Source organism: Camelus bactrianus, chromosome 13 (genome assembly GCF_048773025.1).
Source record: "Camelus bactrianus isolate YW-2024 breed Bactrian camel chromosome 13, ASM4877302v1, whole genome shotgun sequence".
Classification (NCBI taxonomy): Eukaryota; Metazoa; Chordata; class Mammalia; order Artiodactyla; family Camelidae; genus Camelus; species Camelus bactrianus.
Genome location: NC_133551.1, coordinates 35,611,427 through 35,634,536, shown reverse-complemented (window position 1 = coordinate 35,634,536; position 23,110 = coordinate 35,611,427). Strand labels below are relative to the sequence as shown.

The following is a 23,110-nucleotide window of genomic DNA, read 5'->3' as shown; positions in this document are numbered from 1 at the left end:
AGAACCAATTGGTACTTCCAGAGTGGAAAAAAGAAATGAAAGAAAAACTAAAGGATGGACTTAATGACAGAGTAGACTCACCCAAAAAAGTGAACTTTAAGGCAGGGCAATAGAATTTATCCAAACTGAAGTACAGAGAGAAAAATGGCTGAGAAAAATTAACATAAACTGGGCATCCTGTAGGTCAATATCATGGGGTCTAATACATGTCTGAATGAAATTATGAGGACAGAGGGTGAGTCCATAAAAACATTTGAAGAAATGACCAAAATGTATCCAAATTTTCTAAAAGTATTAAACTCATGGATTGAATAAGATCAATGAACTCCAATTAGGATAAACACAAAGAAAACTATAGACAGATTATACCGAAACTGCCGAGGAGTAATGATATAGAAAAACAATCTTAAAAATACTCACAGAACAAAGACTCATAATGAATAGGAGACCAAGTGTATAAATTATTGTGGACTTTTATCAGAAACAGAGTAAGCCAGAAAACAACAAAATGATGTCTTCAAAGTGATAAAAGAAGAATCCTGGTAATCTAGGATTTTATATTCTCTAAAAAAGGTGGCAAAATAAAGACATTCTGTGACATTAAAAAAGATAAACATGGAAGAAATTCAGGGCAAAGTGTACTGCACTGGTTTCCAAGAGAGGTGAGGTAGAGGGGGGATCAACCTGAGGGACTTACCAACACACATCCCTCCCCCTGAAGGCAGCTGTGCAGTGAACAAAGATGCATAGGCTGCGTGTGTTTCAGAAATTTTTTTCTGTGGTACCCTTTCCCCAGTGGGCACCACCACTGTACACTTACTTAATTTTTTGTATGTTTATAATCCTCCATTCCCCCCATCACTACACTGTGAGCTTGAAGACAGAATAGCCCTGTCCCTTCCATCTCAATCACTGTGCAACTGGCTCACGGTTCATGCTCAAAAAATAACTGTTCAATTGATGTGAAAATACAATTTATGTGAGACTTGGTTCCAAAGCACAGCTCCACTACTCTTTCCAAGCAGATAAAACAATTCCTAAGGTTTGGTTTATCCACACGTGGGAAAATATCACCAGAGTTATGTGGATATTGGGGAAAGCAATGCAATTTTATCGAGTAAGAAACTGTTAACTTAATAGACATATTGCACGATTGCATTCATGCAAAGCTAATCAGAATAACATGCAGGAGAGTCTTCCATAACAAATCTATTTGAACTGTATTCTCAGAGACGTAATGGCAGAAACACCAGTGTGTGCTTGTGAGACAGCAAAGTTAAACAGGGCAAAGTATTCCTCATAAAGTAGGTCAGAGCTGTAACGCTTCCAGTCTCTGCTACATTTCCAGTCCTGTCCCTCTGTTCACAGGGCTGACCTTGGGACACAGCAAGGTCCTGAGCAGTCCTGGGAGTCATTCCCCTACACCTTTCATTCCACACGGAACGAGAAAGGGCACTTGTCAGGCTCTCACTGTGGGCGGGACGGCACACGTGTAACAGGAGGTGGAAACGGGCCTCTTCCTTTCTCGGTTTCAGCTGCATCCAGTTGCCGCCAGTCAAACGGCCCCTGGAAAGCACTGTTGAGGCCCTAGTTCTACAGTAAGGCACGGGAACCCCGGGTGGGCCCTGCCAGGGGGCGTCAGGAAACAGTTCTTGTAACCCCTGCAGCCCACTCCTGTCAAGATGGTACGTAATGGGGGGGAAGGAGGAACAAAATATCTTCCCTTGAGAGCCCTGCTGGCCGATGTGTGGCTGCCCCAGGGTCTGACTACTAACTCTGATCCACTATTTGGCAAAATCTGACCCAAGCCACGTCAACAGACCAGAAGCAAATCCAGGACTAAGGAAGAAGGAAGCAGGCAGGTCAGAGCCATAACTTTTATGATGTGCTGTATGGTATGCAAATCATTAAAGTCCATTGTTTCCTCTGTTTTTATAGTGATTCTTCCTTTAGAGAAAAATAATTATCCTCTTTTATCTTTTCAGTGAAAAGGCAAATCCCTCCCAACATGACTGATTCACTCAGGGTTACACTGGGGATGGGAAACCTGGGGTTTGGATCCAGTTTCCACTGAGTCCAAGTCCTAGGACCTTCCTCAGAGGCAGGTCATTGTGTTCCCTCCCTTCTCAGCAGGCGACAGTGCCATGGGGGAACGTGGGGATTCTTCCCACTTTCCATCCCCCTCCCTCCTGGACAACCTCACTCCCGGGGAACAGCACAGATGCAGTAGGGGGCTGGGGAGACCGTCATGCTGGTTTTGAACTTCAGGCTCAGCTTCTCATTGTCTGGAGGCCTGAAGGTGAATTTTTGCACAAGAGAAGTAAAGAAAATGAACAACTCGGATCTGGCCAACTTCTCTCCAAGGCACACCCGCTTTCCTGAAAGACAAAAACATAAGACACGTTACCTTCTCAGACTGTGTGCCCAGCAACGACTGAAACCTTCCACCACGTCTTGCAAAACCTGAGCAAAGGGAGGGCCTGCTGGTCCATGAGGCTTTATACTCTTGGTTTATTTGATCAAAGTCATCTGAGTTAAACAAGGCACAGAAAGCATCCATCCACAACCACACACTCCAGTGCCTCCAAGGCTCAGGCAGATGAGCACAGGTGTGAAGGTTCAGCCTGTGGATGAAAGAAGTGAGAGGTCTGGGTTGACTTGTTAAGTGGAGTCTGGCCTAAAGTCTTCCAATAATCCCATAGCAAACAAGAAAGACAAAAACCCAAACCCTGTGTTATTTTTTTTTTTTCAGTTCTTAAAAGCAAACTGATGAAAAGGGTAAGCAAGTAAATATCTGAGGAGGCACCTTTTCCCTGCATCAGGTTTCTCTCTTTAATGGTTGGGAATCTCCCTGCCGTGGCCTCCCAATGCAGGGCAGACCATGTCTCATCCCCGCTGTGCTCTGACACCTGCTCCAGGCTCCCGCTGCCCCTCCCCTTCCTGAATGCCCTCCTCTCCCCACTTTGACTATGACACCCCACACTCGTCTCTACCACCACGTCTTGTGTGAGAGGGTATGAATACCTTACTTACACCCCAAGTAATACAAGTTCACTGCAAAAATAAATAAAAGTGTGAAAAGTATAAAGAGAATAAAAGATATTTGTAATTCTATAATCCTTGTTAAAATTTTTAACATATTTCCTCCCTCTCCTACGGCCATTATGGAAAACAGTATGGAGATTCCTCAAAGAACTAAAAAAAGACTTACCCTATCATCCACCAATCCCACTCCTGGGCATATATCCAGAGGGAACACTAATTCAAAAAGATACATGCACTCCAGTGTTCATAGCAGCACTGTATACAATAGCCAGACATGGAAGCAACCCAAATGTCCACTGACAGATAACTGGATAAAGAAGTTGTGATGCATGTACAGAATGGAATACTACTCAGCCATAAAAAGCATAAAATAATGCCATTTGCAGCAACATTGATGCACCTGGAAATCATCATTCTAAGTGAAGTAAGCCAAAAAGAGAAAGAAAAATACCATGTGATATCACTCATATGTGGAATCTAAAAAAAAGAAAGGAAAAGGAAAGAAAAAAGAGGACACTAATGAACTTATCTACAAAACAGAAACAGACTCGCAGACATAAAAAATAATCTTATGGTTACCAGTGGAAAGGGGGTGGGAAGGGACAAATTTGGGAGTTTGAGATTCGTAAATGTTAACCAATATATACAAAAATGGATGAAAATTTTTTCTGTATAGTACATGGAACTATATTATCTTGTAATAACTTTTAATGAAAAACAATATGAAAATGAATATATGTGTATATATATATATATATATATATATATACACACATGACTGGGACATTGTGCTGTAAACCAGAGACTGATACATTGTAACTGACTAAACATCATTTAAAAAGTAAAATAAAGTAAAACCTGCCTGCCCCTCCCCAAAATGAAAAGAAACATCCGTCTGTATCTTATTTGACTTTCCTTATATTAAGAAAGGAGAAACTGATCCATTTTCTAACTACTAACAACAAAGTTGCAGTAAGAATTAAACGAGATGATTTGCTTATAAATGAGTTCTGTGATTAAGAGTGTGATACAACCCTCAGTAGCAAAAAACACAGTAAAGGAAAAATAAATATAACACGTGAAATACACAGGTGAAACTTTGTAATGTAACGTGACACCTGAAGCCCTTGCACAGGAAGACTGGAAGGTATTCCTACACCTCATATCTGCTTTCATATTATGAAGTGGCTGGTCCATTGTGAGCAAAGGTGACATAGAACCAGATGAAGACAGACAAAGAAGATCTGATGAGAGCCAACCCAGGTACACTCAGGACAGTGTCATACAGCACGGCTCAAATTCCAGTCCCTCCCTTCCTGTGCCTTACCGGTGTCATCAGCCAATGATTCTGTCTCCAAAAATCAACCTATACTTAAGTTTAAATTAATGATAAGAAAACTATGATGAATTTGAGAGTGTCAACTCAGTGTAGCCTTTAGTTACTTTCCTAGGAGACACTGGTAGGAGAAGTACAGGCTTTAGTTGTTGATAAACCTGGTTTACACTGAGTTCTAGCTCTGCCACCTGAGCCTGTGATTTCAGATGTCATATTGTTGCTGCTAAGCCTCAGTTTTCTTATCCCGAAAGTGGTGACAGGAAGTTGAACCTTGTATAATTATACTGTATGAGAGAGATTCTATTTTCTACTTCATTCATTATCTTATCCTCAAGTCTGAATGCTTGACACACAGTAGGTGCCCAGGAAATATTTCTACAACTAAGGAACTGGGAATTTACTTAAAACCATCTCTGCAACATACATAACTCAATACCTGAAATATGCTAAGAATTTTTCCCACACATCTTACAATGTTCTGAGTTAAACCCCCTTCTGGATCTGGCTGCCTTGGAAACATGAGACTTTTAAACTGCATCCTACTTCTTGTCTTTCAAGTTCTGTACAATGTAAATGTATTAAGCAGATTAGAATTTAAAAAAGGTAAATGATGTCTTCGGGGAGCATTTATAGAGTAGAATCCCACCTAGTTATGCCTGCACCTTCTATAGTCCATAAGGAAGAGGACACCGCCCTGTTCCTGCCCCTTCCACCCCATTCTTAGAAATTGGCTCTAGTTCTGGGTGAGTGGGTGGCCCTTAAAAAGAATTTGAAATATTTAAAAACTCTAAAAAGATGGCAAGTGTCCAGTCTTCTTTTTGGACAAGCTGGGTCTGAGCTTCTGTCCCCAGTGTTCTTGGTCAAATCTGCATCAGAGTCAAACCAGGACTCAGGAAGTAAGGGCATGAGTCCTGGTGATGCCCCACCCAGGGAACCCAGAGGTGCAGCAACATCAACAGGGAGTCAGGATGGGCAGGGCTTTCCAAGGACATTCCTACAAGAGCAGAGCCCACGAGGGAGAGTAGAGAAGGTCTGAGAGAGGGACTCTGGGTTGCTATGTTTGTATTTATTACATCTCACCTGCTGAGAAAGGGAGAAAGTCTTCCCTTTTCTTAAACTGTCCATTCTCCAGAAAGTGCTCCGGATTGAATGTGTCTGGGGTGGCCCACGCTGTGGGGTCCCTGTGCAGTGCAGTCAGGTTGGTCAGGACTATGGTTCCCTAGAAAAGGCAGCAAAGACTCAGGAAAGGCTTGATCCACAAAACACACCTGTGCAGAGGGGCAAGTGTCCCCCAGGATCCCACACCCAAACCTGACAGCAGTCTGAATCCTCTCAACCTCCCCAACCGACCATCCTCTGAGCCCAACCTCTAGGACCCTGCTCTTTGCCAGGGGACAGATTACAACAATGGATGGAAGTGTCTGCTGGGAATTTTACCAGGGAAGTGTGATCACTCTTGACTGCAGAATAGATCTCTCCAGGGTCATGTGAGTGTGGAACTTAGAAGGGAACATGTGTGCATCAATGAGAGAATAATGTGTAGCTGGAAAGTCAATATTGTCCCAAAACCAACCCAGCTGCTCCCTGAAGTGATAACTATGGCAGCTCTTTCAAGGTAAAAATGCCTCATGTATCTTTGTTTCCCCCATTCTCTTACCTCCACTGTGTAGGACATTCCACAAAAGGGTAAATGAGAGAATCAGGTCATCCAGTGAAGGAACCACTATCCTTCCATGTACATAGCAAGAAACCCAGGAGTCCCCCTTAATACGTCCCTTTCCCTCATTCTGCCTTCATCCAATCCTTAACAAGGCTGGCAAGTTTACTTTAAATTTTGCTTGCATCTATCTCCTCCAGTTTAGGTCCACCACTGCCACCCTGGTCCAGGCTACCCCCTTGCTACCCTCAGTAGCAGTCTAACTACACTCCATACCCTCTCTTTCCTCTTTCAGAGTGCTCCAAACACTGAAGGAAGAATTAGCTTTAAACAGGACTTTGTCATGTGACACCCATCCACCCAGCACACCTGGAACTTGACAGACACCCTCAATAGCTCCCTGTCACTCTTAGATGAAGCACGCATCACCTCACACTGTCTGAGCCCCTCCCTCTGCCTGCACCCCCACTGCAGGGAGCTGCTTGCAGTTTCTAAAAGTCATCACATGTTCCCATTCATTTCCATGCCTTTTAAAAGCTGTTCGCCTTGCCTGGAATATACTTCCTCCCCACTTTGCCACTGAGTTAAGTCTTACTCATCCTTTAATCCTCATCACTGCTTTTTGGAAGCCTTCTCTGTTCGCTCCTGCTCCCACTCCCCATTCCAGTCAGCCTGCATCTTTAGAGAAACCAGTGACTTTTTTCTGCTGGGCAGTTATCATGATTTGTACATATAAACTTGTATGATTATTGTCCTCAGAGTTGTTTTCCCAGACCTGAACATTTTAGGTCCTAAATCACATGTGTTGATTAAGAAAGAACAATGACTGCTATTTGGAGCATTTTACTGTTCACTGTGTTAATCGTTTTACATTCATGGCCTCACTTCACCTCCACCTGTTAGGTAGGTTTAAATTAATTGCCACAGATAAAGAAATTGAAGCTCAGAAGTTATTTAAGTTGCCTAGAGTCACAGGGTGGGAGGAGGTGGAACCATGATTTGAACGAGGACATTTGACTTCAAAGCTCTGTCTCGGAGGCTCTACAACACACAGTCAATGACATGGCAACGTTCTCAGGATGATTTTTCAAGCAGACTTTAAAAATCAGAGTAGAACAAGACTTGAGCCCAATCTACGGAGCTAAATGAATCACTATAAAAATGCAAAGAGCACCTGTGAAATAATCTAGACCCTAGTCTCCTCCCACAGGATTGTCCATCAGGAGGAAAACAGGAAAGGCAATGCCCTCAGGAACAGCTGCTTTTCCTGGCTCTGCAGGGACAGTGACCCAGGGGTGTCCCATGAGTAAGATCCTCTGGTTCTACCTCTTGAGATCGTCCCCAGCTAAGACATACACAGAGGGACTTAGAGAACCTAGAAGGCATCCACAGGTGGCAAGAAAGCAAAGGAGTTTAAATATGTAGTTGCAAGTGCAACTCTAGGGGGAACAGGAGAGGGACCTACCCATATCCTAAGGGGAGGGCCAGTGACAACAGTTTCCTTTGTGATGACAGGGAGGGACCAACTGAGGACACCTGCAGGGAGACTCTTAAAGTCAGAGTAAAGCAACTCCTGTGCAGAGAACATGGTGGAGTAAAAAAAAAAAAAAAAAAAAAAAAAAAAAGACCAGAGATTCAGAACGTTTGTTTTCTGAATTCACTTTGTAGTTCAGACATCTTAGGAAAGCTTATTCACTCTCTGAGCCTCAAGTTAAATTTTTAAAGTGGGACTAATGGAATCATTCTGAACACTGATGAAGGAACCCGCATAGTCCATGGTACATCATTGCTGCTTAATGAGCATCAGTTCCTTTCTCTCCTTTCTGATACTTAACAAGGCACACACTTGGCTTGGTTTCCCTTGTGAGATGATAGTTCCATCACAGGGTTGTAGGGCAAAGCTGGAAAAATACCTGTGTGGATATTATGCTAGAAACACCATCATGAACGTGACGTTGGTTCACATGGTCTCAAATGTCCATTTATGTTTCAGTATTCTCTAATCCCAAGATTGTGAAGCCAAATTTTCCAAAGTAAGTCTGTGAGATACCTAGTCCTGTGAGAAGCTCTACCAAGGCAAAGAAAGGACCTTGTGTCAAAGTCTGACTGAGAACCGCTGCTTGCTGTCTCCCCACAGAGAATCACAGTGCACATCACATAGTCAAAACACTGAGAAATCTCACAGCGAAGAAAGCCAGGCTTTGCCTACACACATTTGACCTAGGAACCCCCTTCTTCTCCATAATATATATTATTATCTAGCCGAACTGATGTTCTAAAGACAACACATAGAGAAAAGAAACTAGCATGAGTGTAGTATCTCTGTCCCCATTTAAGTGATCCTGTAGGACAAAAATCCAAGTCACTTTCCCAGTTGAGAGTCCCACCATTTAAAAAGGTGAGCATGGAGATCTGAGGCCACGAGGGAGGCCACAGTTACCTTGGGCAGGTGGTATCCAGCCAGCATGGTGTCCACTGTCACCTCCCTGGGCACGTTCAGGGGGACGATGTCTCCCATTCTCTGCACCTCGTGGACGACAGCGTTGGTGTAGGGCATGGACTCCCGAGCTGCCGTGCTCGGCTGCTGCCATTGGCCAAGCACCCTGTCGATCTCAGCCTGAACTTTTTCTGAAAAAGCAGAGAAAGTCCTATTATTGTAGTATTCATTACCCTCCTTGAGCCTGGTTCAGCTAAGGAATGAAGTAACAAGGATCAAAATGGCTAGAGTTATAGCAGGCTGTGTAGACGGTAGCTTCTCAGGGAGGTACCTGAGTGCAGAGTGAGCGCTGGTTTAAGACAAATCTGGTTGCAATTCTTGCTGCTCAACATTCCTGCTGCACGTTACTGAAACTCAGTGTCCTCTTCTTATTAGTGAGGATAAATCTGCTTTCATCTTTAGGATGTTTTGAGATTTACATCAACTGATTCAGGGGAGTGTCACACAAATTAAGAAAAACCCGCTAATTGTGCTCCACTAGAGGTTTTTCTCTTTTTCTAGGGTAATAGAAATTTTAGCTGGATACCTGTTTCCCCAGCTAAAAACTCCATTTCCCAGATTCCCTTGTGACTACGTTGTAGAAAAAAAGAATTTACGTAGAGGGATGTTTACACTGCGAACATTCCCTTAAACTTAAGGTTGCTTTTCCCTTCCCTTTCTATTGGTGGAAACGCAGCCTTATTGGTGAGACATCTTTGTGACGGCCAAAAGGGGCATCATTCTATACACAGCAGAGCAACACATTAGACAGAGCTTGGAACCCAAAGGGTTCTGCACTATCCAGCTTAGAATATTTCACTTGAGAGAAAAATAAACTATATTTTTTATAGACATTAGAAAACTTTAAAAATTGTGATAAAATACACAATATAAAATTTAACATCATAACCATTTTACATGTACAGATTAAGAATGTTAAGTACATTCACCTTGTTGTACAACCAATCACTTTTTTTTCTTGCATAATTGAAACTCTGCATCCATTCAGTGAAAACGTCTCATGTTCCCCACCCCCAGCTTCTGACACCCACCATTTTACTTCTACTTTCTATGAATTCAACCAATCCTGACACCTCCTATAACTAGAAACATATACAGTATGTGTCCTTTTTTGATTGGTTTAATTTGGCATCATGTCCTCAGGGTTCATCCATATCAAATCATCTGTCATGATATTTCCATTTTAAGGCCATATAATATTACACTGCATGTCCCAATTTGTTCATTTACCCATTAACCTGTATTGCTTCCCCTTCTGTCATTTTAAGCAATTGGTATTTTGGAATCTCTAATAGAGAAGCCAAATCTAGATCCTAACTAGGTGGCTTTTAAACTTAAAACAAAAACAAAAACCATGTGATTCACAGTTACAAATACATTGTACATCATGACTCAGGACACAGGATTAAAAATATACACACATGTGTATATTTATACATATATAAGGAAAGAAATACAAATTTCATGAAAAATACTTGTCTGTAGTACACTGGAAGCACTCTGATTTTTCTCTGTTTTAATTTAAGAAAAATAGTTAGTCTTGATCCACTAAATTGGCTTTATGTTCTGTTTATAAACTATTACACCAGTTTGAAAACCTGCACCCCAACAGTTTTCATCCTTCAAATGCCCAAAGTGTTCTGGGGTCTAGAGAAAGAAAAACGATGGTAACAGTCACTGTCCTGCAATGAGATACACCCTGTGGGGAGGTATGTAAATAATGCTCAAAAAGCAAAGTGATGGAGGTGCACGTGGTTGTCTCCAAAGGAAGAAACGCTAGTAGTTTCCTAGAGAGTGAGGAGACATCTGAGTGGGGTTTGCGTCTGAGTGGATTCTTCAAGCATAGCTAGTGGTCTACCGTGTAGAGAAATTAGGGAAATAGTTCCCTGTGTTACTCTTCTATGGAGGAGCAGGTGTGACGGCACAGAGGCGTAAATTAGGACAGTGTAATGAAAACCACGTCATTCAGTGAGGCGCTGGGTGAGTAGGGTTGAGGTTGAACAGGCAGGAAGGGGCACATCACAGGGCAGGATACACCAGACCCAGGAGTCTGAACATCGTCCACAGGGCAGTGGAAGACATGACTTAACAGGCGGGAAGGTGAGGACCAGCTTTCACATGTGAATGGACTGTAACTCTTTCTGGGAACTCACCAAGATGTCCATGGACTTCACTGTTTTCCCCACTAGACTGGCAATTTCCTGAGAGCAGGGACTCTCTGTTATGTTTGTAGTACGTGGACCCTTCACAGTTCTGACTGTGAAACTGAAGAATGTGCCCATTCTTCAGTCAACCAGGTGCTGTGACTGCCCTACCATCTCTCCATCCTACCATCTGTCTTCTGGCCCAAACTTTGGGAAGTGTGTTCCAGGAGGCCCCATCCTGACCTGCCCAGGCACACCCAGTGACATGCTTACCTTGGACTTTGGGGTACAGGGCCATGTAGAGCAGACCCCAGCGCAGTGTCGTCGAAGTTGTCTCCGTTCCAGCGAAGAAGAGGTCCAGGGTGCTGTGGATGAGGTTTTCTTCATTGAAACTTGCAGTAGCGTCGCCTCTATGCTGGAAAACACAATGTTTGTTGGATTAATCAGATAGTTCTTGGTTGTCACAGCAAACAAGGGCTTCATCTTGGAGAGAATGAGGGAGGAGAGAGAGACCCCAGGAGAAATGATTTCCCTTTGGCCATCTCAGGAGGATTGAATGTCGTAAGTGTCCTCCTGCCCTAGTTCTGGATGTTTTGTTACCTTTGGTGGATGAAAATCAAGATGACTAATTATTTTTTTATGCCCATAACTTGGAAGAACCTGTTAGTACACTGGAAAAACAGCCGGGGGCTCCAATACTAGCCACATCATTCACTATCTGTGTAGCTTGAGCAAGTTACTAAACCTCTCTGTGCTTCAGTTTCCTGCTTCCCAAAACAGAACTAACAACACTCACCCATTACAATGGCATTATGAATTATGTGAGACACAAAGGGCACACAGAAATCACTCAACAAGTGTCTGTACTGATACCTGAAAGAACGAACTGAATTTCTCTAATGTACAATAATTCTCATTTTTCCCCATTAGTCTTTTCCTTTGTAGGTTAAAAGTCTCTGATTCCAACAGCCTTTCCTCATGGTTCTCCAGTATCTTTACCATCTTCCTCCAGAGGCTTCACTTTGTCAACATTCCTCTGTGCGTGGTCCCACACCTGCACACCTTACAGCAGGTGAAGTCTCCTCCTCTGAGGAGAACCAATGCTTCCAGGAATGCTGTGCCAATAAGAAGAAATAAGAGAGGAGATGGAAGGAAATCCACCACTCTGTCAACTCCAGGAGAGGAAAAAATAATCCGATGATTCATAGATGATGACAGGGATGCAGTGATGTGTATTAACCAGAAGGGACACCACATGAAAGGCTATACATCCAACTTGGCTTTTTCCTCTTTCTTTCCTATAATGTAGGGAAGTGGATGACACGGGGACAAGGGAGGAAGAGAAGGTCCCTCCCACTTATGTCTAAATTCTGGCATCAGACTCAGCTTTACTTGTGTTCTGACCTGGGGGGCTGAGGGAAGAGGTAGGAAGCTGGGCATTGCTCCAACTATAATGAAACTATATTAATTTCTCCTTTTGTGTGTTTTTCCTCCATAGATAGGTAGAGGGTTGAGAACACATTATGACCTGGCAGTATTTCAGGTTTCAAAGGCCTAGAGCTAAATACCATTAAACTTCTATACTTCTTTAAAATTGTTTTAAATGTTTAATTTAACAATTTGTGAATGAAATTCTTTTTTTCTATTTGAGTATAATTGACTTCTATCTTTATTTCTAAATGTCTCATCAATTCAGAGTTAATGATATTCTTTCACTGTCTGAAATACTGTCTCTAATTTTCTCCTTGCACTGGGCTGAATAAAGACCCACTTAGATGTCCACGACCTGATTTCTGGAACCCAGGGATGGTAGCTTATGTGGCAGAAGGGACTTTGTCGATATGATTACATTAAAGATATTGATATGGGAAGATGATCCTGGGTCATCCCACAGGGCCCAATATATTCACAGCAGCCTTTATAAGAGGGGAACAAGAAGATCATAAAAAGGAGATGTAACGTTGGTGGCAGAGAAGGTGCTACACTGATGACTCTGAAGACGGAGGAAGGGCCGTGAATCAAGGGGTACAGGCAGCCCCTACAGGCTGGAAAAGTCAAGAAAATAGATTTTCCCCTGAGCCTCCAGAAGAAGCCAGCCCTGCATGACCCTGACATTGGCCCAGTGAAGTCGGTTTCAGATTTGTGATGTTTCAAAGTATAAGACAATAAACTGTGTTCTTATAAGCCCCCCAAGTTTATGGTAATTTGTTATAGCAGCAATAGGACAATCAAGTTACCTCATTTGCTCTTTAAGAACAGAATTCCAGAAACAACTCTGGATTCCTCACCTTCTCTATTTCCTGGAGGTAAGCATCAATGAAGTCTCTTGCTTCAGCAGGATTCCAGTCTCTCTTGTGGTTTTCAATCACATGGGCAACAAACATTTTCAGTTTCTCCCAGTTACGAAAAAGTCTTTGGTGGGGTCCAGGGAGGAAGTTCATTATCCGTGGAAAGATATTGTAAAACTGATTGAGAAAAACAAACAAACAAAAAAGAATTATGGAGACAAGGTGCTGCCAGTTTTTCACTTCCTAACACAATGTAACCATCTGCTCTTTACGTCTTTTTCCTGTTTACACTTAAGCCTTGGGTCACCCGCCAGTTTGTTTTATCTCTCTCATTCCTCTTCGTACCCTCTGGCCAAGCATGTCAGCCCTCCATCCACAATATAACCAGTGTCAGATGACTTCTCACCACTCCAATTACTTTGTCATCCTTGTACAATCCACCAGCATTTCCTACCTGGATGCTTTAAGAGCCTCCAACAGTTTTCCTGATTCCATCCTTCACTTCATTCCCAATCAATTTTCCATTGAGCTCCCAGGGGAATCATTTAACAGTTTAATTGATCATTTCACTTTCTGGCTCTCAATCCTCCAGTGACTTTCCATGACTAGAAAAAAATCCAACCTCATTCTCCTGGCCTGTAGCTCTCCATGAACTGGCCCCTCACATTCCTGTCTCCTCCTCTGCTACCCTCCCCACCATCTTCCTCTCTCTTACTCTTTCCAGTGCAGCCCCACTGGCCTCTGTGGTAACACCCAGGATGTCCTTGTCTAGGTCTTTGCATTTGCTGTTCCTTCCGCCTGGTATGGTCTTCCTCTGAAATCTGCATAACTCAGCCCCTTCCTTCATTAAGGTGCTGCTCAAAGGTCACCTACTTGGACCTGTCTTGCCTGATGATCCTATAATTAGCAGAACTTCTGCAGCCTCCTTCCATTCCTTTATTTTGTTTTATTTTAGTTCTTGGCAGTTATCACTAGTTGTGTTGGTGTATATACACTTGTGTTTGTGTAAAACATGTCCATCTGTCATGTGTCTCTGTATGTATCAATGTTAAAGACATATATCTGTTTATTTGCCTGTCCCCACTGTGATGTAATTTCCTTGTTGTAAGAAATTTTATACTGAAATGAAGTGGTTTTTAAAGGTATTTTCTCTAATAATATCTGGTAAAAAAGATAGTATAACATACTGGAAAGTGGGCTAGATTTAAAATGAACTGGCAAGAATTTGCGTTTTAGGTATAATTCTTTTCTGATAATAGTAATAATGTTGTGATTTGTCGCTACTTAATCTATTTGCCAGTCAGGCCCAAGGGTTATTTTCTGACTAATGACATGAGATTCCACGCCCACTTAACACAGAGTAGTGGACACTGTGTGGATTTGCTTACACCCTCCCTTACCTGCTTGCACACATCAAGATGCTTCATTTCATCTTTAAAGAAGTGGTATAAAAAATCAGCAGAGATAATGTGCGTCTAGTTGTCCATCAATGTGCCTGGTCTTTTCTGTGTCTCTAAGAAATCCTCCTACCCCTGCCCTGCTGCCCCATTATACCCTCCTATGAATTCCTCTTCCCTGCAAGCACTCAGCTGGGTACCCAGTGAACTCTAATGACTTCCTTGGCTCTGTCTTAAGAAGAAGAAATGGAACTACTGAATGGGGGACTACCTTGATTAGAAGAGAGAAAAGGGAATATAGATTCAAAAATAACATTGACAATAATCATAAGAGCCCACATTCATTAGGCCCCTTTAATGTACCAGGAATCATAGGAACTGCTTTACCACCTTTGGTGTGATGGGTCCAAAGCTCAATGCAAAGATGTTGTCAGGAATAAATAACAGCAAACACTCTTCTAGACACCAGAGAGGTGACCTCAACATTTAGGGCTGATTTTCCATCAAAGTGTCTTTCAAATCCAGAAAAGAGGCTGAGAGACCAAGAAGCTGAGCAGAATCACAGGCCCAGCAGTATAGGGGAGGAGGACAGGGCCCACGAAGGAAGGGGTGAGGTTTGAACCCCCTACATAAATACCTGACAAAACTGGATGATTGACCATATCAAGAGTCAGTGGGCATGTAAGTAGTGCAGCCAATGGGGACAACTTTAAGTACTTTTTACATCCATGTGTAAATGTAAGGGAAACAGGAAGATGGGTCCATATGAACTAAACAAGAATGTTCACGGCAGCTTTAGTCCCAACATCCCCAGACTGGAAGTCACCCAAGCATCCATCAGTAGAGAAGCGAATAATAAACAGTGGCATAGTCACATGATAGAAAACAAAGCAGAATTTAAAAACAAGAGCATCTAACATATGAATCAAATCTGTGTGGAGAGGGAGCACCAGGCACAGAAGGGAATATCTGAGGGAGGATGGGGGTGGGGGTTTAGGGAAGAACATGGACAGGAGGGGCTCAAAGGCTGTTGGGACACTGTGCTTTTGTAAGAAAACAACTTGAGTGCATAGGAGTATGTCATATGAAATTTGTACTTTACCCGAATGTTAATAACATTCTTTGTCCATAGTACATTTTAACATTTAAATCTAAAACAATAAATACGACAGATTAATTTCAAATAGGTTTGTGTTAAAGGCAATTTTGAAACGCTATGTAGTAGCTTAGAAAAATAAAATCTGTGTCTGACATCAGCCCAATATTTTTTTCCAAGGTAGGAAATGAGAACGTCTCACCTGGCAGCATATTGATGTCTGCAGACCTGTGAACTCATCCAGCTGCCTTAGCAGCTCCTGGAACTGATCATCCTGGTAGTCAAAATGCTCCCCAAATGTGATGGAGCAGATAATATTGGAAACTGCATTCTTGATTTTCAAGTTAGGGTCAAAAGGCTGTCCTGGAGGGAGAGGAGAATTGGGGTCTTCCTGTTTCCTCTGAGGGTGTACTCTACATGACACAGGACAGAATGAAAACAGAACTGCCTCTGAGACTGGCCCCAGCACCCTCTACAGGGTCTGATCTACAGCAAGTACTCAGTCAGTGCCTGGAACTCAAACTGACAACCAGGATTTAAAATCAATAATGTTTTCTATACCCGTCTCTCATGTCTAATTCTCCAGCTCCATGAGGGCAGGTCAAGGTTAGTTGTTCACTGTTAACCCCTCAGGGCCCTACACAGTGCTGGGCACAGGGCAGGCACGTGGGCACTTATTAAGCATCTGGTCAGTGAAGGAATGAGCCGCAGTCTCCTGCACCTGTCCTATGACACACTCACCGTCCTCCTCTCCTATTGCCTGGGTGAGGTAGCGGGCCTCTTCCTGAATGCGTTCCTCTAAGCTTTTCTTTCCTAAACCAAAGTTCCTCAGTGTTGTCAGCGTGAACCTCCTTTGCTCCTTCCATTCCTGACCATCAGACATGACCAATCCTGGGAAAAAGGAAGTGAACATTACGTAAATACAGCCAACAAATGCCACGGGGATGTGTATCAGATGGAAGGAAGGAGAAGGGCAAAAGGCACTTGAAAACTATTCAGAGAAATAACCCCAAAGCCGTGGGTATAATAACTAGTATTTACTGCTTGCTTGCAATGCTGGAACACATTTGTATTTTTAATGCATTATGTAATGTAGTACTCACAGACCCTCTCTGAGTTAGGTACTGTCATTACTGTCAACATCCCACCCCCAGTCTGGTTTATGAAGGAAAAGAGCCACAAGGGATATAAGTAATCTCTGCAAGGTCACAGAGTTAGTAACTAGGTGAACAGGCTTTCAAATTCAGGCTGCCTGACTCTGAACCCAATGCATTGGTTACTTGCCACCTAAGTACATCTTAGTATTTGTTGTGCTACATACTAAGAATGCACATATTGATTAGACAAAATCCTTACTCATAAGGAGGCAAGGCTTTACTCCAAGCCATATATTAAGAGACAAATGAATCACTCAAGAAATTAAGTAAGAGTGAACAGTCTATGCAAAAACAACAGTACAGCAAAGGGGAAAAATACACCATCTTGCTGTGTTCAACACACTATCATTCATTTCATAACACAGGTGAGGTCACACTCCTTTCAGTCTTCACGTCCAGAGCACTCTTCAGTCCTTTTCAATGTCTGACTTTGGCCTCCACCCTCCCCATGAAATGGCCCTCCCTGCTGTCAAATCAAGGATCCTTTTCAACCTCATCTGGATACATCAGCAGCCTGAGACACTTCTCTCTTGAAACACTCTCTTCCAGTGGTGCTCAGGACCCCTCACTCTCCAAATTTTCCTCCTAATTTTCTGACCATAGGGAACTTACCACATTTTGGTTAAGTCATCTACATCTATTAAATTTCAAAATGATGCAGTTCTTCAAGTTTCATGATCTTCCGGCCTCTTGTCTTCCTACCCTATCCTCCATTTCTGAGCAAAACTCATTAACTCTTAGAATTTGAATGACATCTACTGATAGTGAATATCTATGTGTGACTCTCAGCTCGAGGCGTGCATACAGTTGTCTGCTTGACTCTGCTGACTTAAAGGATTTCAAACTCAGCATATCCATGACTCAATTCCTCATTTGCTCCACACAACACCCCACCCCAGCCAGCCCACACCTTGTCTTTCCCCAAATGTTCCTTCTTCCCTTTATCACCCACTTGGGTGTCCACCTCAATACCTCATCCTCTCCCCATTAGGTCATCATGTCTTACTGGATTTACCTCCTGAAGTTCTTAAATCCATGTAACTTCACAGCCACTATCCTGGTCTAATCTACTATAGTCCAAGCTCCCAGCTTCTCTAACCAAAAATGCTGCAATGGTCTCTTTATCTCTTTATTGTATTCTTGACATTACAGCCTAGATTAGGCTTCAAGTTCACATTGTGAACATGATGACTCCTTTCTCTACTTAAACCCTTTGAGAGTTTCCATTGTTGTTCAGATAAAAGCAGCATCCTTAACAAGAACATGCCTGAAGGATCCTGGCCAAACTCAGCAGCTTCACCTCCATTTAATCTCTGTGCTGCCACACTGGCCAGCTTTCAGTTCCTCAAGTTCACCTCCCTCCTTCCCTCCTTCCCTCCTCAGAGACTTTTCGTATTCTATTCCCTCTGCCTTGTTGCTTCCTCAGTTTCCTAAATTAACTGTCACTTACATACATTAGCCTTTTTGAACCTCAGGACTAGATGATATACCCCTAGTTAGCGAACCTGAACTTATCTTCATAACAATAAAACTTTAAATTATTATAGTAATTGGTAGTGTCTTTCTGAACAGAAGTAAGTTACATGATGTCAAGGATTTTTTTCTGTTCTACTCACTGTTACATCAGTCGTGTTTGCCACCAGGTGTCACAGGGCAGATTACAAATAAGAGTGAATGGATGTAGAGGTAATGGGTACAATATTTCAAAGAATAATTGAGAAGAACCTGAAAAAAGGGTTCTTTGGTAGAAGAAATTATTTGAACTTTTCCATTTAGTGTTTTAAATATGTAAGTTTATTTAATGATCATTTTAAGTATTCATGCCAAACTGTTCTAATACAGACCCAAATGCTGCAGATACTTTGTGGGGCACAATGTCAATATTAAAGAATAAGGAACTAGAGGCACGGAGGGATCACATACTCAGCAGACAGACACAGATTCACATCCATTTCCTAGGGGAAAAGATTTCAATGTGAAAGCAGAAAGAGAGACTGAGAGCACATTGCTTCCTCCTCTTCTTACAAAATATATCACATCATTGAGTGAGGAGGATACTGATTTATCAAAGTACCCAGAGTGAGTTTATACATGTGACACCGCATCTCCCAAATCCGTGACATTGGGGCTGACCCTGCCAGGTTCCCTGATGATGTGCCTTCAACAAGGAAATGCAGGCACTCAGCTTCCTTCAGGGGCAGGAACTTGATGATGGGACTGGTCCTTGGGAGTGCTGGAGCATTAAGTCACCAAGGCACCTGTCACAGACCACAAGAATATCCAGCATATACTTCTTACATTAGTCCAGGCACTTACCTTTGTTCATAAAGAGACGTTCCATGACAGGGGTTCTAGGGCGGTTCACAAAGTTTTCGCCCCGGTGGACAAGGGCTTCTTTGATTAAGGGCAATCCAGTTATAACAACTGAAGACAAGTCACCAATTTCCAGCCTAAGAACATTCCCATATTTCTTCACAAACTGGAAAATAGTAAAACAGTCATAGTTGGATATGCACATGGCTGTGTGTCCAGTAATGAGGGTGTGTGTGCAGTTTGTATTGAAAGGAGGGTGTGTTTGCAGGCACCTTGGTCTGGTGCAAATGTTTCTACCTTTTACCATTTTTCCTCTTCTCAACTATATTTGGGTTCAATTCACTACAGGATATAAACTTTGATTAGAATCATTCATTCATATGTTCAGCCTACTTGAATTGAGTGACCATGTACCATGTGTCCTAAGAACCAGTCACAAAGATACAACTATAATAAAATAAGCAAATTCTCTAACCTCAAGCATCTTAGAGGCTAGTGAAGGGAGAAACCTCAGCACACGTGACTCACCAGAGAAGGCTGAGACATTTTAATGAGTGTCTGGTGTAGCAAGCCTGAATATATTAGCAAATCATATCTGTTTAACCAGAGGAGAATTTCCCCTCCAACAACATGGGCTGGAGTCAGGTGTGGAGAAGAGCACATTAGTTCTGGAGACACGTGCAAGTCTTAACTCCATGGTTGACTGGTGTGAGCTCTTGGGAAAGTTCCCTTACTTGTTTTGGGCCTCAGCGGTCCAGTTCTAAAGGGGAAAGTTATTCTTTCCCAAAGTGTTCTACGAGGAAGGCGGAGGGCAGCAATCTGAAAGGCACTTTGATTCCTGGAACCTGGCAGACAGCCACTCCGGCCTCTGGGGAATGAATGGGATCCATGTGCAATGTGCATGAATTTATGCACTCATCTTCACAGAGAGGTTGAGAGCACGGGGATGATGAGGTGGAAAAAGGCACTCATGGTCATAGCCACCCACATTCCCTGGATGCCATGTTAAGCACCTTTACATTTTATCTCATTTAACTTCACAAGCACCCTACAGAAGGAATGATTTTCTTTGCCTTTCAGAAAAGGAAAATGAGTCACACTCAAAGTAATGTAGACAAGGTGAGAGAGCTTTGGGTGTTGGAGGGAAATTGGCAAGCATTACATAAGATATAAGGACAAAGATGTGAACCTGAGATGGTGCTAGAACCTTGGAGTTTAGTGGAATGAGAGAGTGAAACTGAGAATCAGAGTGAGGGGCCTCGGAGAGAAAGAGGAATAGGATGGGAAAGTGTGTAGGTGTGTCCTGACTGCACACAAATGAGCAGGTATGTGCTCACATATCTTGAATGGCAGTCAATGGTCATTAATCAAAGTCTTCCCTGACATGTTTCCTCAAGAGAGAAATCTAAGTAGACCCTGTCCCTGCCTCCTGTGTGCAGGGCTGTGTCCAGCTGCAGGCCATGGTGTCAAACAAAAGGGCTCATTTCCTCCAGATGTCTGGGGACCCTCCTCCCCACCTGCCATCCACTTATGCTCCCCCATGTCACCCCAAGCTCCCTGCAGCTCATCACCCCATCGGAGCAAATACTGTGGATTTAGTCTTATTCCACCACCCTGCTCCCATATTAAAGACCAACTCGAAACTCAACCCTTCCATGGTCCTTTTTGACCAGAATTTTCCACCAATGTTTGTTCATCACTAGCAGAGTTGTCCTGTTTTGATAGAAAGGGCAGAGCCAAGATTCCATCTTAAGCTTGTCTGTCTCTGACGTACATGCCTCTGTCCAAGAAATGGCAGGAATGGGAATTGAGATTTTTTATTTCATCTTTGTAAATGCCTGGATGAACTCTAGGGATTTATGAAAATGACTTCTTGATGAATAAAGAATGTACAGTAAAGATGTTTTTGGGAACTGCTGAAAATGTCAGGTTAAGCTAAATGACTCCTATCTGACAATGTATACAACCTGGAATCTCAGCTTGTTCTTGGAAGGGACTCAGCCTTCAATTAGAATTTCTTGAAAGGAACATCCTCAGAGTTCCATCTTTGCCAGCCTCTGCCCATGCATATTTCTAGTCCGACAGAACTGGATCAAACATGTTTACAGTGTGATCACTTTGTGTTAAATACAGTGATGTCTGACAATTCTTAAGTACACCCTCCAGTCATGGGGCCAATTGCTTTACATGGAGGTAAGTGTAGGAGCCACAGTCATCTGGGAAGGCTTTGTAAGGCAGAGAATAAATTTCAACGTACAACAAAAAAGAACACATTAAAAAAAGAGAGAGCATAAGGGAACAAAAGAAGTTAAAACAAGATGGCTCAGGAAGCTAAAATAGGCTTAAAATCAGGGAAAAAAAACCCCAAAATAAAGAGAAAAATAGTCAGGAGCTATAAAAGGCAAGTAAAATTAATAGACAGGAAATTTAATATGAAGGATAAAAATTCCAAATGTAGGATTCAGTAGTTAAGTAATAAATTGTAGGAAATAAATGTTTAGAATAAAAAAAATTAGACCTGGTGAGTCAGTGAGACAAGAGACTGAAACACAAGATATAAAGTTGTAGGAGATTCCTGTTACTCTAAGCTCTCAATCTCAAAAGTCAACAAAGCAAAGACACACAAAAAGAAAAGCTAAAAAGGAAGAGGGTAACAATTCTTATTCCCCCGGCAGTAGGTGAGATGGTTTGTTCCCCCGAACACTCACCAGTATTGAGCAGAAAGCGGGTATGGAGGGGGCAATGCAGGCTGCACACAGAAAGCTAAGATTCTCTCTCTCAATCACTAATTTGTATTTTAAAATATTGTTTCAATGTATTTGAATGCTTTTATAGCTAAAAAGTATTTCTTTCCAATAAGGTGAAAAAGGAAACCTAAGGACATACAGAATAAAACTTCATAAACAGGATTCTTACCCTCTTTGAATCATAGAATCCTTTGAAAATCTAGTGTTATGTCAGGGATCTGCTCTCCAGGAAAATCCTGTGCACATGAACACAGTGATGCACACATGAACTTTCAGGGCCCATCAGCTCCTGCTAAGATTCATGGTCTCACAGGTAGTTCTTGGGGTTCTGCTAAGATTCTGAGAACAGTCTGTGGAAATCAAATTCAAGTTCACTCCAACAGGTTTTCATGGAGTGCTTCACAGCTGCCAGGTACCTTCTGACATTGCTACGTTATATGTAGGAGCAGTATACTATATAGCTAGTGGGTAAAGTTGGGCTCTTTCTACCTGTCTCTGCATGTCTCATCCTTAAATGAAAGCATGAAGATATTTTCTCTTCTTCTGAGTGGTGGAGCTCCCTCTATGTTAGCTGGCCACATGGCTTCCCAATCAAAGGCCACATTGCCCAGCTCCTCCAGGTGGGACCAATGGGACGTGAGCAGTGGGGATGTGTGCATCTACTGAGTCATGTCCTTAAATGGAAGGTGCTTCTCACCACCTGCCCCTTTCTCCCTTCAAAAAAATGGAACTCATACAAGATGTTGCAAGGCGAGAACAACAAGATAGAAGGAACTGGGGTCTTTGGATGACCTTGCGCTGCAAAGTGGCCTTACTATCCTGGCCTTCCTGTGTACATCTGAATTGTTTTCATTTTTTTTATTTCCTTTTTTTAATTGAAGTACAGTGAGCTTACAATGTTGTTTCAATTTCTGGTGTACGGCATAGTATTTCAGGCAAACATATACATGCAGGTATTCCTTTTCATATTCTTTTTCATTATAGGTTACAATAAGATATTGAATTTAGTGCGATGTACTGTACAGTATAAAACTGATTTATCTATTTTATATATAGTACATAGAATCTGCAAATAATGAACTCCCAATTTATCCCTTTCCTCCCCCATTTCCCCCTGATAACCATGTTTGTTTTCAATGTCTGTGAGTCTGTTTCAGTTTTATAAAAAGGTTCAGTTTTTTTTTTTTAGATTCCACATAAAACTCATGTCATGTGGTACTATTCTTTCTCTTTTTAGTGTACGTCACTTAGAATGCAATCTCAGGGTCCAACCATGTTGCTGTAGATGGCATTATTTTATTGTATTTTATGGCTGAGCAGTATTATATAGTATGTATGTGTATATATATGTATGTACACACACATATATATACATATATATACACACACACATATATATATGTATAAATATAGAGACCACAACTTCCTTATCC

At 42.2% G+C, this 23,110-nt stretch overlaps 1 protein-coding gene across 2 annotated transcripts in view; it reads right to left on the bottom strand.

Annotated features, from left to right (window-relative positions):
* Positions 1-957: 957 nt before the first annotated feature.
* Positions 958-23,110, bottom strand: part of LOC105064851 (cytochrome P450 2J2) — a 35,419-nt gene continuing 13,266 nt past the window's right edge. The window contains exons 2-9 of one of the 2 annotated variants that reach the window (XM_010949884.3): positions 18,934-19,096; positions 16,202-16,351; positions 15,663-15,823; positions 12,968-13,144; positions 10,953-11,094; positions 8,479-8,666; positions 5,462-5,600; positions 958-2,378 (exon numbers count right to left, since the gene is read on the bottom strand). In XM_010949884.3, the coding sequence (XP_010948186.2) occupies positions 2,200-2,378; positions 5,462-5,600; positions 8,479-8,666; positions 10,953-11,094; positions 12,968-13,144; positions 15,663-15,823; positions 16,202-16,351; positions 18,934-19,096 (1,299 nt within the window). In that variant the 3' untranslated portion in view covers positions 958-2,199. The remainder of the gene's footprint in view (positions 2,379-5,461; positions 5,601-8,478; positions 8,667-10,952; positions 11,095-12,967; positions 13,145-15,662; positions 15,824-16,201; positions 16,352-18,933; positions 19,097-23,110) is intronic. The other variant, XM_045512702.2, reaches the window with a different exon arrangement.